Raw genomic sequence first — 19,541 nt, 5'->3', positions numbered from 1 at the left:
ATGCAGATACCTGGAACTGTAAGGAGAAGATAGCAGAGGACATTTTACATACCAAAACCTATTTTCTTTCAGAACAAAGTAAGTTTTGTGGAGCGATGTAGACGCTCATAATAGCTGAAGTTAATCTAGCTCCAACACCTCAGGTGCACAGGAATCATCCAACGCAGCCTTGAGCACCTCCAGGGATGCATCAACGGCAGCTTCTCTGGGTAACCTGTTCCAATGCCTCACCACTCTCTGAGTAAAAAATTTCCTCCTAACATCTAATCTAACTCTCCCTTTTTTTAGTTTAAATTCTTGTTGTATCACTGTGCATTTTCCATTCATATGTGAATATGTTCTAAATCTCATAGGTTAGAAAACCCAGTTTTCAAGAGAGAGCATCATCTCTCCAAGGCCACTCAGGAAGCCAAAGAGAAAGGCCTGTCCCAGTCTCATTTCCCCCTTGCAGCTCCTATTTCTTGTTTTTATAAACAAGTGGAGTTAGGGAATCTCACTGATTGTTAGCCTTCTGTTTTTAGAGTAAAACAAATGAAATTTGGTTCCTTCTAATTAGAATGCTATGATAAAAGTTAGTCTGGAGGAAATTCTGTGTTAATTTCCACATATTTTATTTCTGCATCATGTTAATTTTATGTCGTGAAAAGAATTTATGTTGATTGTTTCCACTATGTTCCCATACGTGATTTTCTTCTAGGAAAGAAATTACACTTTGCCTTGTAATTCAGCTATTTACAATCTTTGCGTTTATTGCATAGTATTTTATAATGCTTGGAACACAACAGTGGACTTGTTTTTCACTGGGAATACTTTCAGGAACGTGGGTTCCTTCATTACACGATGTGTGACTCCTAGTTGCAACAAGCCAGCCTTCACCTTTGATCTCAAAGAGTCTGTTATGGCCTTCAAAGCTCATAAAAACAAATAGTAAGTGCATATAAATGCTCTTGTTCCAGTGTTATGACCTCACTGATATTAAAACAGAGTTCACTTGGAGTTGCCTGGAAAACACATTAACCTAATTATTTAAATCTGTCTTGGTTCTTTAAATTATGGATATTCACATTCAAAACTACATGTTCATTTCTATTATTCTTTGTTTGAATGCAAACACTGCTTCTCTTTGCTCATCTTCCTAAATGCTTTTTAATACTCTTCCCATCAGTTGATGCCCTCCAGATAATATCTTCATTTTTGTTTATTAAAGCCCCTTCTTTTTATTAAGTATCTTCAATTAAATCTATTAAAAATGATCCGCATCCATAGAGATCCTTCATCAAGTATATTTTACATAAGGGCACGATTTTATCAGGCTTTCTATAAAAACTGCTTCTGCTCATTTTGAAGGGAAAAAAGTTTTGCATCAAACTGAATCATCACAGGCAGTTTTTCTTCCAACTGACTGCTAGAATCAAGATTTTGCTATGATAACAAGACACACTCTAATACAGAATCTGCCATGCAATATTTGTGCCTTTCTCTGTGTAAATAACTCACCTTATTTTCAGCAGAATTATTTGCTTCAATTAGAATTGCAAGATCAGACCCACCATATGACCTTTATAAACCTCACCTACTAGAAAGCTGGAGTAGCCACTCCATATCCACTGTTCTACTCCTTTATTCCTCTGATATTGATAGCAAGAGGAACCTGTTTATGAGCTTTCCATTTGCAAGAACATGGTGTAATTTGGCATAAACCTTCATCGTTCTCATTTGTGTTGGTTCAGCTGTATGTCTCACACATGCCCACTCAACTGTGAGTAAAATCTCCAAATGTCAAATGTCACTGGTTTATTTTTTGGTATGAAAATAATTTAATGGAAGATTATTTTGATATATGCAGTGGAAAAAATCTAATCTAGTCGAATCTAGTTTGTATTATCGCTCACTGAAATAGATGCATGTTATGATCTTTCTAAGAAAAGGATGGAATCTGATTTTTCTGCAACATCCTGCTCATGTAACTTAATAAGTACAAGGGAACATAGCCTTAACTGTACCTCTTTGAGATGATCAGCATTGTTACATGAAAATACTAGCTGCTGTCTGCAATATAGACTGTAAATAGTAGAAGCAGTGCATTCTCCTATTTATATCCTAACATCCTAAAGCTTTTTTCCCTATTGCAATGGCTAGAAGCATTTTCACTCACTGCAGGGGTGAAAGAGGACTCAGTTCTGGTAACTGATCCAAACCCCAAGGAAGTCAGTGGGGATATTTTCTTTCATTTTCATGGCATTTTGATTAGACCCCTGGAGAGACTAGCACTGATATCAGAAGTGCTATAAATTAATCAGAGAGCATCTGCAAAACGTGCATATTCTGCCTAGAAGTAGGCAAGATCAGTACATGAAATTGCACAGTCCTCTCAGGAGGTGAAAGCTATTTTATCTTTTCATCAAATATTATCTTCTTCCATAAATGTTTGTTTCACCTTAAACTAAATCCTTATTCTGAGGGGTCTCAAGCAGGGCATGGCTGATGTTCCTTCCCTTCCTTTCCTTCCCTTCAGAAACAAGAACTTTTCTTTCTTTCCTTACCCATCCTTTTCTGACCCCCCCTAAACAGCTCCTATTGTCATGCTTATTATCATGCACCCACACTGGCAAGGCTTGCTTTTTGCAGATACTTCTCCATTTAATTTATGGTATTTGTAGTACTAACAAATTTTGAACATTGTTTGTGTTCACAAATCCTAAGCTTAAGCTTTCTGACACATTCTCTTCTGTTCTCGAGGCAACTTGACCCATTCCCAGCTACAGTTAAGTGACAAGGAGCAGGGAAAATATGCCCCCAAAAGCAGACTAAGGGCACTGGAAATCTCTCAAAAGGCAGAGATAATGCCAGTCAGCACATATTCCTACGTGAGTCAGTCAATCTCATGCACAGGCAGGATCCTTCTTTTTGAACTTAAACACTTGGGAATCAGGAAAACTGAAATTCATTGTCATGAGGAGAATGTGTTCAGATATTTTTTATGACAATGACATTGTGAACACATATTACAATGTTTTACTTACATCCAGTACAGCCATTGCTCAACACTATGAAATATAGGCTTCCAAACATTAAAAAGATAGAACTGTCCAATATACTCTTATAAGCTTACTATGCTTTACACAACAAAACAGATAATAAGCTGTAATATTTGAGATAGAGAGGTTGTTTCTGGAGGCATATTGTTCCAGATTAATTGTCTTTGATGAATTTCAATGATGAGTGCAATAAAAGATGATAGCTGCATGTTACTTTCACCTTTACATTATCTGCCCTTTCTCATGCTGGAGCACTCATGAGAGATGCTTGCAAAGCTAACCAACTAGTAGTTGAGGGGAAAGCAGTTGAGGAGTAATTGAGAAGGTAAGAACATGGCCTGATGGACAGTAGAAAGACACAAATTTTAGCATTTATGATTTTTTTTCTTGTTGCTTGACTTTGTGTTATCTGGGGAAAATCTGTTACTAAATCCGTACTACAGTTCCAGATTTGCAAAATATTACCCAAAAAGGAATCTCTTTAAAAAATGTGATGTGCCAGCCCTCTGAGCTGTTCAGTATGTGTGTTTTTCAGTTACCTCAAAATGATTGTACTTCTTTTTATACACAACTAATGTTTTATTTCCAGGAAACAATAATTGTTATTAATTTTGTGTCTCTATAGACTCTTAATGTGGCAGAAGAAAAATTTGTATTGGAAACACTAGCTGGATGCATAGAATATAAATCCTTACTGGATGTAGTAGTCAATGCCTTTTTTGCTCGTGAGGGGAGATACTGCCTGATTTCTGAGCGTAATCTCTACATAGGTAAGCTCTCCTCAAAACAGCAAATATATTTAACACAGATCTTTAAAAAACATTATTTTATTAGTGCAGTTCTTATTATTACATTTGAAGTATTGTGCTCAGTGCAGTATGAAATACATAGGCTTTTCCAATAGCCTAATGTTGTAATGTCTAAATCCTGAAATTGTTATTTAGTTTGGGCTCTCACAGGTATCAGGTGGATATTTATCTGAGAAAATTCAGTAGAATATACCTAAAGATAAGGTTGATTGTAACATACAGGCTGGAAATAACATCACTGGCTAGAAGTATCTTGAGAGCTCATTGTTTTCCTTTATTGTTTTCTGTGAGATTCAATACCTTTGCCATTCAGAAATGAAATCGAATAACAAAGCTCTGTCTGTTGAGGAGCGCAGCATGTCTCACAGGATAAGAAACCATTGTTTCTATCCATTTATTAGTTCCTTCATCATTAGTCATCACAATACTGTGGATAGACTTATGCCTTGTCTCCATGTGTTAGGTCAGTTGTCTACCTTACGCTAGTTCCTAAATTAAAATCAGTTATAATGCAACTATATCTGATAGAATGAGCTAATTAGCTAGAGTAGGTACTATCCCCAGTGCTATTTCAGGCATTGAGAAATACTTAAAAATCATCTTTTAAAATTTTTTTTGCTGTGCATTTAATACAGACACACTTAGCTTGAGTTATAAAGTTCCTAAATGAATTGGAATCATGGATTGCGCTGGCATTGGTTCACTGACTCTTTTGGGGTACTTTGTAATGTCCAGACTGCTTCATTCCAAATGACTGAAAATATTAAAACATAGCAAACAAGCACATCTACATTTTATGTTTTAAAAGCTGTTTCATTTCTACAGTAATTCCGGTTTCTTCTGTCGAAGTCCCAGGAAAGACTTGAAGTCTGAACCAAGTAACAACCTAAAGGGAATGTCAGGGACAAAATTCACAGAAGATCGAGTTTTTTCTAAATGATAATGCTTCACTGTCTCCATTTCTCCAAAGCTTTGTTTTTCAGTGTCTGGACCACGTAAATTATACCTTTAAGCCCAGTGTTGCTATAATTGGATTGGCAGGACTGGTCCACTCAAAAGCCTCCATTAATCATAGACAAAGGGGAGACCCCAGAAGATTTTCCTTTATCAACAAGTTGAGAGCTTAAGGTCATTGGCTTATATTTTTTTAAGCGGCTTGTGATTCCCTTTGCCAAGCTGCATTGACACTTAAATGATCAAAGCTGCTTATAAAGGCTGTTGCTATGTGTGAGCAGATTTGAATTTAATAAAGCTTGTAGGAGATAAATGTATATTCTACTAAGACTGCTTAAATGTGTTGCTATGCTAAAACACAAGATTGAAGCCTGATGATACACTGAGTTTGTTGCAGCATTTTGGTCAGAATTTCTTGGTTTGGTGGCAGCTAAAATACTGCAGTGTGAGTGAAGTCTGACTGATGCAAGTGAATATAGTCAAGTAAAAGCTGATACAGAAGCTTGTGAACTTTGCAGGCTCGTTGAAATCTCAAAGAACTGATTCCTCCTTTATCAAACTGCATACGTGCCAGAAGAAGATGAGAGAATCAGACTTGGATTTCTCAGAGAATTCCACAATTTTAAAATTTGCCATAATTGTAATTTAGAATAAAAACAAAAATTGTAATATCTATGCAAAATAGTCACTTGCAAATAAAAGGGAAATGAAATACTAGAATTTTTATGTTTAGAATTTTTGTTTTGTACCATAAACTGTGATTTGGGAATAGGTATCCTCACTAAAAATATTAAAAACAGAATATGTTGAATATGTTGAGAAATCCACTACAAACTTTTTAGTTTATTTTTCTTTACTTTAAATTTTACCAGAACGACTTTTCTTATACGTATACGAAAATGTTCACTACATCACAAGAGAGCTGTTTATAACAATTTAATTCTTTCAGCAACTTTTCAGTCATGCCTCTTAGGAGCCATTTGACTCCTGATATCCTGCCTTATTGCTAGAATGATATGGAATTTCACTGATGGAATATGCATGTACTTGGTGTATTGGATAATACAACTGCCCAAAGACATGGGCTGCCCTTATCCCCACTGCCCTCCTGCTCTCACCCCCGTGAGTTAGAACAAACTTTTAGCCACCAATCAGCAAACTGAGAATGAAACTGTTTCAGGTTAAAATCCACAATCTGATTCACCTTGGCTGTGTGCATGTATTTGCCCCAGAGAAGAAATGCCAGGAAGTAAAAGCAGATAAAGGAAACAAGCATTTAGAGGTTGACAGAGCTGCTTAACTTATAGCAATGAGGTTGACACAGTGAAATGTCTTCAAAAGCATGGCAAGATCTTAGAGGATTCCAAGTTCTGCACTAATAGATCTCCCAGATATTTGCAGGTATCAGGATGATCTCTATCTTGGGTACTTTTTGGATAGCTACTGTTGTTTTACATTTTTAGTGTAATTGGATAACTGTTACAATTTTTGCATTGAATTCTCTATAAATTCTTCATAAAACTGAAAATCTATGCTAGCTTAGATCTAACTCAAGAGACAGGTAACAGATTTATATGAACCACAGCATAGTCACAATGCAAATAATAAGCATAAGCTGAATATGATAACTTTTCTTTTACAATTTCTAACTGTCAAGCACTGTATTGCCCAGTTAGATAAGCAGTATTGATGAGTATTTAAGATTAAAGTCCTAGAGCATGCTGAGCAGAGGGTACACCAGACTTTCCTGTTGCATTTTAAATATATTTCTCTTTTGGCAGTTATTTGCTATTTGGCGACTTTTCAACTCGAAGAGCTTGGTCTTCAGCACTTCAGCAGAATTGTGAAATCTCTAGACACTGTAAAAATGCATAAGGTAATAACAGTACAATTTTTTCTTCACTAATTAGTGTTTTCTTCATTGTAATTGGTTAATCAGATAATTTCAACTTTCAGTATAATTTAAATGGAGAAATTAGTTTTCAGTTGTAATTCAGCAATTAAATAGAAATTATTATTCTGTTATTACAGAAATCTTGAGTTTCTGTACTTAGGCAGCAACTGCCTCATATTCAAACAAAGATTGTTAAATTGTATTTTTTATTGTCTAAAGCAGTAGAATAATCCCAAGATCTATAGTTCATGTGATTTACAGTTGTCCTTCTGGCTTACTCTTGGTTCTGCTTGCATTCTATCTTTAACTTTAAGCAATAGAAAAAGTTTTTGCCATACACGAAGAATCTGTTCATGCCAGTTTGTATTCTTTTTTTCCCAAGCAACCCACTCCCACTTTGATGATTAATCCTACTGCCCTTCCAATGCTTTTCCCCTTTTCCAGAAAAAGCAGAGTTTCTAGGTTGGATTTATGCGTTTACATCAAATTACATCAAAGTACATCATTACAAAATATATACAACTGATCGTTCCATTGCTGCCAAACAGAAAGAAAATTCTGCCTGCTTTTCCTCCCCCCTAATCAGCTTGGATTTCTCTCCTGTACTTGTTTGCTGGTTTCCATGAAACTTATAAAAATGTAAATATCTTTTGCTTCTCTTTAAAGATGTTTGAAGGCACTGACTATCTTAAAAGCTATGCTTTAATGCGAGGGAGAAGGATAAACTGGCTGGCAATGCTTTCTCATAAGCCCTGCTTTTTTGGGAAAATAAGCTAAAAATTAGATTACTGGTGACATACTTGTGTTAACTGTGACAATGTGGGTGTTGCAAAGCACATATAAACACAGTGTTTGAATAGCAAATAACATAGTCTTCTATATACATGTGAGATTTGGGGAACAGCCAAATTTTAATCATTAGTACTCAAAAGGTGATGTTTCTCTTTTTTCTGAGCATTGAATGTTCATGTGGATGGCTGTATCTTTCTCATGAGCACAGTTGCTTTGTATTATGTAGGAAGAAGGAAGGTTAGGTTGTCTGCATAATGCTTTTAGGAACATTCTGGTCACTTTGCTTTCATGTATTTAGCATGGATTGTTTTTTATTAATTCCATTCAGAGAACAAAATTCTGTATTTCATTAACTGTTAGAAGAAAAACCCAAACAAGTGGCTAGAAGAATTACCTTAATCTGATAGACAGACAAATCACTCTCTCTAAAATGCTCTCCCAGCATCTTCTTTAGTAAACATCTTAGAAACAAGCCACTGGATTGGATGCATTTTGAGCTCATTCAGCTAGCAACACAATCTTCCCACTTCATACCAGTTATCTCTTGTTGATTCCATTCACCCAGATGTATACGTTGTCACTACCATGATGTTTTATTTCAGACAGTTTCTCCTTTCTTGTCTGGAATGATTTTTGTCTGGTAGGGAAGTGCTGCACATGTGATGATCTGCACCTACTACATTTTTTTCTCCTGTAGATGTTTGCTTAAGTATTTTATCAGATCCTCATCACCATGGTACCTAGGTTTTCCTTTCTTCCATTAGAAGAGGTCCTTTGCCTGCAAAGTAAAACTAGATTATACTGATGCACCTGCAGTACAGGATTTAGAAGCAGTGTTTGGTCCCCCAGCAACCGAGACAAAAAACAGCCAGAGGCAGATTAACAGCCTTAGCAACAGCCTGAAGTTGTCAGCAATTTGGGATTCTCCATCAGGATGCTGACTTGTACATATTGCCTGATGACTGTTGTGCCTATGTTCAGCTGAGGTAGAAAATAATTGTTCACACATATTTACTTAGAAAAGATGTATTTCAGTTAAAAGATAAATGTTTCTGCATATCACAGGCTGACTGGAATTTCCTTAATCATGCAGATAAACCATATACAAACGAGTAGCTTTCATGAAATTAATGGCACTACGTTTATGAGATCTACTGGTTTGAGTAAACCTTCTTCTTAGAGCACTGCATGACAGAATCCATTTGAATGAAATTCAGTGTTTCCCTATGACTGGTGCCTTCAAGTATTTTCCAGGCAGAATAATAATACTACCTTGTTCACACACATTCATCTGCTTGAACAGAAAATCATAGGATCACATTCTATACTTTTAAGAATATATACAAGAATTCTTTGTGGTTGTATACTTACAGAATCATAAGATAAAACCCAGTTTTGTAAACTTAGCAGGATTGTTCTTGAACAACTTAGTTATGCATTGCTAACTAAAGTCTATTTTCATGCTTAATTATTCATACATTTTATTATTTTATTTTTGTGATAAAATTTTAGGGTTTGTACGATAGAGGAAAGACACTGTTGATATAAAATGTTGAAGTAAACATTTATAATTTCATACTTGCCCCATAGAAAATGCATTCCCTGTAGCATTTAAGAATAGGTTTCATTCTATTCTGTTCTGGTTGTTACCAGTGGCTCTGAAGTCATTTGTAAAGAACTTCTGAGATCAGCAAGTAAAATTAAAATAGAAAAATTATTTCTATTGTTATGAGATAGGAATAGTAGGAAAGGGTCAGTAGGAGGTAGGACAAGATCATCCTCCTCAAGGATATAAGGACAGAAGGTCAAACAGTGGCAGAAGGACCTGAGATCATGCTAAGACACTTTTCTGCATACATTTAACTCAGGATTCTCAAACTGGAGTTGTCCATTTCTTGGTAGGAAAGCTTACAAGTGGTTCAACTTCAAGTGAAGAATAAGAGGGAAAGAATCAACAGGAAAAGAGGAGTGGACAGGAAGGTCCTTGATTGCCTTTGCCAGTACAACAGATAGCTGTGGTTGTGTGCAGCCAAAGTAATCTCATTCTCAGGTAGTGGCTGACCTGCATAGAGAGAATGAATCTACTGTTTCTTGCAGATATTTCCTTGACTGAATCAATGAATCAAAAGCTTATATCATGAATGTAAATGGCTGTGAATGTGAAGATGCTCTCAAATGAGGAAATGTCCCATTTTTTAATTTTCTTCTTAGAAATAATTCCACTGGGTAAAATACATATAAAGAGAATATTAGCAGAACATGTTCAAATTCTCACAAGAATTAATTCAGCCCATCTGTACAAATGCATTACTACAGCCAAAGGAAGTTAAAATTGTAAAAATGGGTATAATTTCTGGTGTAATTCCACCACTTTCAGAGAAGAAATGAATCTAGCTCATCTTGCTCAGTGAATAGTTAAACCTTTGGACTGTGAACATTCAGGACAGGGAAGTAAGCAGAGTAATGCTGTTATCCAAATGACTGCCTGGTGTATTCACTAAGGAGACAGATACTGATAACAACTGAACAGAAATCTGAGAACTTTAGACTGTATTTTGCTGCTATACAAGGAAAGAACTATTATATTGGGGTTGCCACCCGCTCACGTGTGACCAAAGACAAAACAGAAATGTAAGGTAATTTCCTAGTAATTCAGCTCACAAAACACAGAAGTTTCTATTGCTAAGCAACAAAATCTGCTGTTGTTTTGTGGGTCTGATTCTGCCCAGGTTTGCTGTTTGTAATGTGAAATATAAAAGCCAAGACTGTGGACTTGGGCCCAGGCAGCCTAGGGTCAGAACCAATGTCTGGCAATCCCTGCATAATCACTGGTATTCCCTGCATTGCCTGGTTAACTGTTCCAGGGCAGCAGCCAAGGCCTTTTCCCACGTGATGCATTTTGGGCATATCCTCACAGCAGTTCTCTGTGGATTGTAACTAAAACACAGAAGGCTAAAATATGCATCACAATATCTGTGTCTGATTATACAGTTAACCACTCTCTTTGCCTCACAGGAATACATCATAGCATCCATCCATCACAGAATTACCCATTTGTCCTAACATGGTGTGAAATGTTAATAATGAGTACATGACTGGAGTTGCAGTGGGAGACCTCAATGATCATACTCAGCTGCTTAATACAACAACGAGAAATCACAAAATATATGCTTTTATTAGTTTCATCTGCCTTGGAGAGGTAGCTGCAAGTACTTTGTAGAAGATTATTAAAGCAAACATTTAGAAGACCTGGACAGAAAAGATCAGACAGGAAGAGCTCAGATTACAATAATTCGGAGGCTTAGTTTCATGGGGCAACATAATAGAAAACTGATTGAAGGCTCTGAGAATGGAGTCGGCTATAAAAGAAGAATACTGGGGAAACAGACAGGGAAGAGGAGTTCAAATTAATGAAAGACAATGAAAGAGAACTGGAGGATTTATAAAACACCACCTGTAGTATTTCCACAGCAGCTTCTCTATAAAGACTCTGAATACTCACAAATTTGAAATTAACTTCTCATCTCAGAGTCTGCTTCTTTTTAAGTATAGCTCATGTTCAATACTTCCCTTGTATGTATACTTGTTTACAAGGGATATAAAAATACATTTTTTTATAAACTCTGGGTATAGTCAGGGCCTTCCATAAGGTAAGAGAAGTACTTTGGCAATGGACACGATGCTCTGGGTCTATAATCATATCTGCACTGGGATACCTGAATGTAAAATTTGTTGTTGTATCTGCTAGAAGTAGTGCATATGCAGTGCATTGGTACTCTTGGAGACTTGTCCACTGTCTAGACTTTCAGCATTTTCTTTTTACATTGCATAAGCACAAATGATTGTGCTATGTGAAAAATGAAACTGAACACGTGTATTACAGAGAAAGATCCTCCGTAAGGAGAACAAATGAGTTGCTAAAACAATAGGATGAAATACTTATCATACACTTGGCAAACTCCACTGAACCTGGCAACAGCCAAAAAAAAACCAAAAAAAAAAAAGCCTTCACAATTCAACATTTAGTTTATAGTCCTGCTTTTAGACATTAAGTGTATTCTTCTAGGTAGTGAAAAATCAGCATCTGCAGTTTGGGGGAAAAACAGTAATTTCTAGACATGAACGGGAATCCAAGGTGTTAACAATCACTTTATTCAGTTGTCATTCAGTTGCTGATAAGACATTTGACTCTACCAAAAGATGAATAGATGAAAATAAGACAAAATTTACAGGTTGATTCCTTGGAAATTATCAGAAGTCTACAGATATAAAGTAGAAGACCTTCTGTGCTTTTGTAACTTCTGCAGCAAACAGCTACAGCCAAAACTATATGGTTTATAGCTGAGTAATTCATGAGGTTCTAACCCATCTTGAGCTGGGCACCACCTGTGAATTAAAAAGCTGCCTGTTAGTCCTCTGGAACAGAAACTCTATACAAAGACCTGTATGGATCTGTAGCAAACAACCCAAATAAGAAAGGACTGAAACCAAATCTGAAATAATAAGACCTGCAGTCTCCACTGGATGCTATTCAAGTGACTGCACGCAATTTTCCAGTATGTCCCACAGTGTCTGTATTATTTAGGGCTTTTTTGCTGTCACTGGGATTATTTTGGTGTGATACTCAGCTTCCTTCCACTTCCAGATGTTCTATGATTCTATGATTGCCAGGCATTTTTTCATTTCAGTAATGAAAAAGTTCAGGTTCAAATTTGAAATTTGTATGTCCATGATACATGCTGGATCTGAGTGCCATTTTCAAGAGGGTTTCAAAAGTCTGTTTGAAGAGCTCAGATTTTAAAGAAATGCTTTTAACCTTCTGGTGAGCTCCACTGGAAATCAGACGTTCGAATGTTGTTACTTCTCAAACATGTAGAGCTGTATAATTTATATTTCTAATATTTGCCAAATTGAATCTTCCTAGTTTAATGGGAATATGCCCATTAATTATTTCGATTAAAAATGACCACATCGTATAGCAGCTACTGTACATCTCACCAGTTCTCCTTGCAAAGTTCCCAGGGAACTGAAAGGATCCAAAGTAATTCAGGTGCACTGCCAGGCCTAAGATATTTTGGGGCACCATGGCTCACCCAGCTACAGATAATCAGGAGTTGGCTGCACGTATTTTAGTCTTCAAAACTCTGTTGTGTAATGAAACTAAAATCAGTGTTTGGGAGTAGCAATTACTTTATTTTCTAATGAAAACTTGTATTACACAATGTTTGGATCAGCTTAAAGATGCATCAAAACATCTCCGTGCTGTAGCCACTAGATTTTTTTTAGGCCATTAAAATATTTTAGTATCTGTTAATGTTTCATTAAATAGAAGATCATGAGGCTTTCCAAGCAGAACTAAAGACACACAAATATCAAGCAGATATGGTTATAATATAGGGTATAATAAAACCAAGTTCTTCAGCAGTGTTTGTAAACAATCATGCTTGTTTGTTTGAGGGTTTTTTGGTAGTTTTACATACCTCATACCTTTAATAAGCATATTGAAAATAAATCACTTGTTACTAGTTTCTTAGATTCTTCTTCAATGCCTTGTATTTGAACACATGGATAAAAGATGAATGGAGTCAGCTGTATGATTCGCTGTATGTAAAGGAGAACTGGATCGATCCACTGCTGAGGTAAGCAGTCAGTACTTAAGGAACCTGTGCTCACCTCAAGAGTTTAAATGCAATACAGAAACCTTCTGATGAAAATTCAATTTGCTTTTAAGGTATTTTTCCCAATTAAGTCACTGAGAACCTTTCTTGTCTTCATGAGACCATAGTAATCCCTTTTAGTTGCCCAGAGGCAAGGTTCTCTCATAGAGAAGTCCCTCCACAGCTGTTCTAAATTAGTTTCTTATTGCCCATGAATAGATCAAACATCGCACCAGCAGGTTCATGTTCTCTCAGGGAGCGAGTCCAGTCTCATAAGTCACTTCAACATCTGTATGACATTAAGAACATGAAAAAGAGCTTGGCTTTGTGCTCAGATTTGTTTAAGCAGGCGGTTGTAAAACCCCTTCTGAGCAAATCAGGTACGTGTGTAAACGAGTATTTTTAAATTATTATTCATGTATACAGTTGCAGCATCACTTAATGGTTTAAATGCTTGATGGGGCCAGATGTGACCACACATTGCTTTGGTGGAGAAAGACCAGCATGAATACCTTTGCTAAGCTGGAACATTTTCACATGGAAGAAGAGTACCTGTATTTCAGTTACTCAGCAACTTGTGTCACTTTTTAGCTCTTGTTTTCACTCAGGGCAGATAAATTAAAGCTAACTTGGGTACACCTGGGTGGCTGCAATCACATCTCCTCGTCACTCCAATAGAGATTACCTCAAATAATGGCAAACGCTGTTAGAACTGTTATAAACAGTGCCAGCTGAAAAAGAATTTGTGTCTAGTTCTGTAGTATCAGTCACTAGAATTAACCCTGTAATACCTTACAGAATATGTGAAATTAGTAAATGTAATACTACAGATTGGGCTTGAAATACAACTCCAATGCATACTACAATAATTACAGAGACATACCTGAAGTCAGAATTTGGCTCAATATATTCTTGTGTAATAATTGTTATTATAAAGTATTCTTCCAGCAATATTATAAAGATGCGAAATACAGAATAGCGGTGTTATCTGTTGCTTGTGTTTCATTAATAGTAGGCTTGTGAGAACTGTCATTTGCACACAGTCCCATTCAGTATAATAAGTACACATTTTGCCTACAAACAAATGTAAGTTGTACAAGAATGTTAAAGACCTGACTTTGTTACTAGAATTGAAACCTCTTTCAAGGGCCTGAGGATGCACTGGTCAGTTTAGTTACTTCAGTAACTTAAGTTCATTGAAATATGAGGTTGATATAAAAGCCTTGTTACTTTCAGGAGGTACTCATAAGCCTCATCCCACAGTGGCAGTAGTGGCTAAGCTAATACTCACACGAAGAAGTCACAATAAATTTGCAGTTATCTGATTCTTACATTTTGGGAAAACTCCATTGCATGTGTAATACAGGTTGAACAAAAATTAGCCTATATTAAGCTGTGAACAAAATCAGCCCTGTGATAGCTTGTTTGTATGCCACCTTGAATTCAGTACCTTCCTGTCATTCCTGGGAAGAAGTTTGAACCATTATGTAGTCAAAAATCCAAACACAGAGAAATCAAAGTCACCTCAACTGCCCTACAGGCACCAACTTGTTTTGAGGGTTCATTTGCTAATTCCACCAAATTCCTTACATCATTCTATTTGTTGTTGTTTTTTAATTTGACCTGCATGTGCTGTGAGATGATCTGTGCATACTCTGTCAGATGATGACAGTGGTAATACTGAGACCTCTGTCTGTCCATATTCTCTTCATCTATATTTACTCTGCTTCTGAAAGCCAATCTGCTGTTTCATAGCCATCTTGTTGCAAAATAAGATGGCAACACAGTTGCTTATTCAGAAGAAACTTTGGCTATTTTATTTCTGGACCAGCATCTACTAAGAGGTGGAATAGCACAATCCAACTAAATCATAAGTAGAAATTAATGGGTTTGTAGGAAGAAAACAGCGGTGTAAAGTGTTACAGAATTCACACAAGTGTTGACTGCAAATACTGTATTGTAAGTACAATAGAAAAAAAAATGAAACAGAATTTAAAAATCTTTTTTTTCTTTTTTTGAAGATGGCAGCCTAAAGTACAGCAACTGATAGAACAACTTGCAGATAAGTTAAGCAGTCGTACTACTGACGTCAAAATATCAACGGTCACTCAGCCAAAGGAATTTAATTTGACTGTTCCCAAGCCACGTGCCATTCCTGTACCTCTGCCAATACAAGTGCTGGAAAAAAGTCCCCCTGTGAGTTTTTTTATGCTTTGTGAGACACTGTGGTTTGTGTGTTCTTGTGCACAAAATCATGGTAAGCAATTTAATGGCCTCTTTCAAAGTAATTGTAGAAAATCTGGAACCTTTGACAGACGAACAAGAATTCATTTCAATTTCAGTGTTACTGAAGGTCAGATTCCTATAAAAATAACTAATGCTTTTCATTTCAGTGAATCTTGCATAAGCAAACTGTAGACCAAATAAAGGAAAGGGGAATGGTTGTTTTCTATAGTTGTTTTGCATCTTTTGGAGGTAGGACTACACAGTGGATACACATTGATGAAAGTACAATATAAAAATTTGTGGTAGTCCTTGGATTTGTAAAATGCTTGCTTTGGATAATGCAGTGAAGCAGGTAAGAAAAAATATTCAAGTGAAAAAAGAATTATAAACTAGCAGGATATTTTAGATGAACTTGTTAAAACAAATAGCAAAGCAATTTCAGTGGAGATGAGATGGACTCCAGTTTTGCAACTGGGGTGGAATTTTATTTCTCACTATTTGTTTTAATGTTGAATCTCTAAATTTTCTTTTTTCTGTTGAAATTTATTGCTCACATACAAATGAGAGATGAGTTTGTCTTTGAAATGGTAAGCTTTTATTTTATTTATTTTATGTTCAAGATTCTGGTTCAGTCATAGTCATACAAATCAGAGACGCACAGTTGGTTTTTCGTACAAATCAGAGACGCACAGTTGGTTTTAAGTTACCTCACTGGGGTAAGGCAAACAGGATTTGGGATTAAGTTGCTCTGACTAACTTAATAAAGACTCCAAAATCATCTATATTTAAATGCAGTGGGAAGTAAGCTTGGAAGTCATTGTTTTGAGTATTATCTGCCACCTTGCATTAGCACTTCAGATTTTAAATAATGCATATGTTGAATGCTCTTAGATACCATTTACATCTTAGGAGAGCAGAGCAATTTAATGGTAGTGTGTTACACAGTTAATGGAATTCTACATTGGAACAACTTAATACTGGGCTCTGAAAAACTGCATTTAATAACTACTGAATCAGTATAAGAATGAGTCATGTTGCTGTCATTTTAATGCCTTTATGCTGTGCAGGCCCTCTTAGAATAAATTTGCTTTAATGCAGATTAATTTACTAAGTTCATTTGCATTGTTAGGGTTATACAAAATTTGGATTACATTCTGGCCAAGTCTGCAAATGCAATAGTTTGTGTGAATCCAAAACCATTAGTGCAGTGGTGACATATGACATGCCCATCTCTTTGCCTATCTCAGCAAATAAAGCTTCACTTTGATTTGTCACATTATTGCCAGCATCACCATTTTAGATCGTGAACATTCAGCAGAGACTGAGAAGGCAGTCCAGATGGCAAGAAAGATGTAGAGATATAGTGAGAGCACTATATTGGTTTGGATGCTGTGTGGTGGAGAGTTGTATGTTATTAAGAGGAATGCTAATATATAGAGCAAGCAATATACTTGCCTTCATGATCTTGTTATGTATAAAAACACAAGCTTTTTATAGAATAAGCATCGCTTACAACCAAAAAATAGAATTCTGGTCAATACCAAAGTTCAGAGTGCTTATTCATCATTCTGTACAATATTTTCCTCTAACACTTCTTCCTGAAGCTTATATTCTCCTGGTGTTTGACATTGCCTCATCTAACATAAGGAATTTTTACTTGGGTGCGTATTTTGGGTGTGATTAAACAAAACTGAAACAGTTTCTTAGAAATGGTTTGGCATTCTCTGGATATTTGCTTCTCTGCACCTTTAAGGCACTAAATAGCCCTGCTGTCTCAGGGCCCCATAGAAAAGCCTGTAGTTCTGTTTCTTTCTGCACGGTGTCAGCTCAGTGATACGTCACGCCATTTTGTTCTTCCTTAAAATTCTCATGATGCCTGCTCCTGAAATAAACCTCTGGTAGAAGCATATCCAGAAACCGTGGGTGAACCTGACCACTGCTAGATGGGAAAGGCAAGCTTGGTGTGTGTCACTCCCAGCCTCCTTTTTCTATACTAAAGAATTAAGTAGGCACAGTTTGGCCTTTCCAGTCTCTCTATTGCTGGAATTTACAATTTGCCTATAGTGATGTAATCATCCTCTTCTGACAACTGCAAATTGTTTATTATTAGAAAGGGTAATTGCTCTGTTGTCTATCTGTCTGCCTGATTGGTTATCATAACCATGGTATCTGAGGGCTAAATTACAAGGCTAGGATCATTTCTAAAAAAGCTGATTGAAAAGTCTCCTCCTTAAATTACTTGTAATATGGACAGCATTTTCTGTGGACAGATCTTCAGCTTACACTGGCAGATGATTGCAGTTTTGCAGGTAAAGCACATGATTGGGAAGAGTGAAATAAACTGATACTGCCTGTGCAACTCTTTGCAAATCCTTTGGGCTTTAATTTCTCCATCCATAAAAGCATGATATAAAATTGTAGATATTGCTGGGAAATACTTTCAGTTCTACTTCACTTAAAAAGCTCACAAAGATGTTGAGTAGTCTCACCCATGCATTTATTTGCTGGCCTTTTCTATCTGTGCATTTGTTTTGCCTGTAGATAATGATGTCAGGTAGCAGAGGCGATGGAAAGTACATCAGTGCCATGAGTTTTTCAGAGCATAGCTCTTTATATAGTCCAGTAAAACCAGATGGGATGCCCCCATTGCCATTACAGATTTTTCCCATTAATTCTTGAATTAATTTTGAAACCTCTATTGGAGGTAGAACATTTTTAGCAAGATAAATATTTAAGCAGATGTCCTGTAAGCTGGTAGACTGTCTCACCCACACAGGAAGGAGACATCCAGTCTTTTTACAGATTCTGCTTAAGCAAATACTGAAATCCCTGAGAAGCTTCAGCTGTAATGAAAGCCATGCAGCTCCTGTTCCCCGCTTCTGCCTAGTCTTCTGCTCAGCCATAGGACAGCCAGACTGTATGTTTTTCGTTTCATCTGTAGCATTTCCTAAATTCCTGTGAATTCTTGCCCAAATTTCTGACTAAGACTGAGTCTTCTACCTCCAAACATTTAAGCTACATCTCCAATTATATCGTTTTACAAAAGTACATCTGGGCAGGCTCAGTAGACCAAAGCAAAGGCTTGTTTTGCCCAGTGTGTTTTCTCCAGCAGTGACCAAACATAGATGTGTAGGAGGAGCATGCAGCAGAGACAAGCTTAATTGCTGCTTTCTCCAACAACCTTCTCAGATTCCAAACATTTCAGCTCAAAGAGTTCCTGCAGTTCCTGGACATTTAATAACCTGTGAAATATGTATCTTCCCTCAACTTTGGCCATACCCTGTGCCAAAGTGCTTCACCTTTTAACTTTTAACTGCTAAAAAGCTCAAGTTTATAAGATGTCAAACAGAACTTTTTCATTTCTAGCATCTGCTTTTCCCCCTTCATAGGGCCTATGGTGTTCTTTTTTTTTTTTCAGCCTTTCCTATACTTGTTTCATGTTTTTCTTTCTTTCTGGTCCATTGTCCAAGTCTTGTCTTATACTGGACATGTCTGAAAAGCTTGGGTGGTCCCAGCTAATTGGAATCGGTCCACAGCTTCTGTGTTGGCACTAATAGAAAATAAACAGTATTTTAAAAATAGCTGCAGCTGATTTATAGTGGAGATGAATGCAGTGTTTTCATTGCAAGGCTATATAACTTTGAATGTTTTACATTCCATATTGTGGAGATTATTGCCTTTCTCTTAGGTCCCTCCAAGCACCTACAAGCCTCCAAGGGAAAAAAAGCAACTGGAGAAAATCAAAACAAAAAATCGCCAGAAAGCAGAAGTAAGTATATTATGTACCTGTTATGTTCTTTTCTTTCTTCTAATCATTTGTTCTGCAATTTGTACCAGTTTTCACAAGTCATCGAACTCTATCTGAAACATTTTTTCTTTTGCAGCTAATAACTTCTGTCTCTTTCCCCAGAGTCATGAAGTTTGTATTCTCTAATCTGTTCTATCACCCTTTGTTCATTTTCATTTTAATATTAACTGTCTGGATGTAGGTTCACCTTTTATTCACAAATAGGAATTACATGATAGATTATGCAAATAACTAGGAAAGGTAGTAGAAACTCAATTACTTCTTTTTCTTCACAAGCTAAAAATTGTTTCTTTTACTTCTACAGTACATGTAGGTATTTAACGCATTCACTTAATAATCAAGACTTGAAATATGAAATATGTT

The 19,541-nt window shown here is 36.4% G+C and overlaps 1 protein-coding gene across 3 annotated transcripts in view; it reads left to right on the top strand.

Annotated features, from left to right (window-relative positions):
- The window catches only part of CFAP99 (cilia and flagella associated protein 99), a 49,205-nt gene that overhangs the window by 4,564 nt on the left and 25,100 nt on the right, over nucleotides 1–19,541 (top strand). For all 3 annotated transcript variants that reach the window (XM_048942551.1, XM_048942549.1, XM_048942550.1), the window contains exons 3-7: nucleotides 3,664–3,808; nucleotides 6,583–6,677; nucleotides 13,014–13,126; nucleotides 15,166–15,340; nucleotides 19,059–19,139. In XM_048942551.1, the coding sequence (XP_048798508.1) occupies nucleotides 3,664–3,808; nucleotides 6,583–6,677; nucleotides 13,014–13,126; nucleotides 15,166–15,340; nucleotides 19,059–19,139 (609 nt within the window). The remainder of the gene's footprint in view (nucleotides 1–3,663; nucleotides 3,809–6,582; nucleotides 6,678–13,013; nucleotides 13,127–15,165; nucleotides 15,341–19,058; nucleotides 19,140–19,541) is intronic.

Source organism: Lagopus muta, chromosome 4 (genome assembly GCF_023343835.1).
Source record: "Lagopus muta isolate bLagMut1 chromosome 4, bLagMut1 primary, whole genome shotgun sequence".
In the NCBI taxonomy this organism is placed as follows: domain Eukaryota; kingdom Metazoa; phylum Chordata; class Aves; order Galliformes; family Phasianidae; genus Lagopus; species Lagopus muta.
This window is presented reverse-complemented; position numbering and strand designations above follow the sequence as displayed.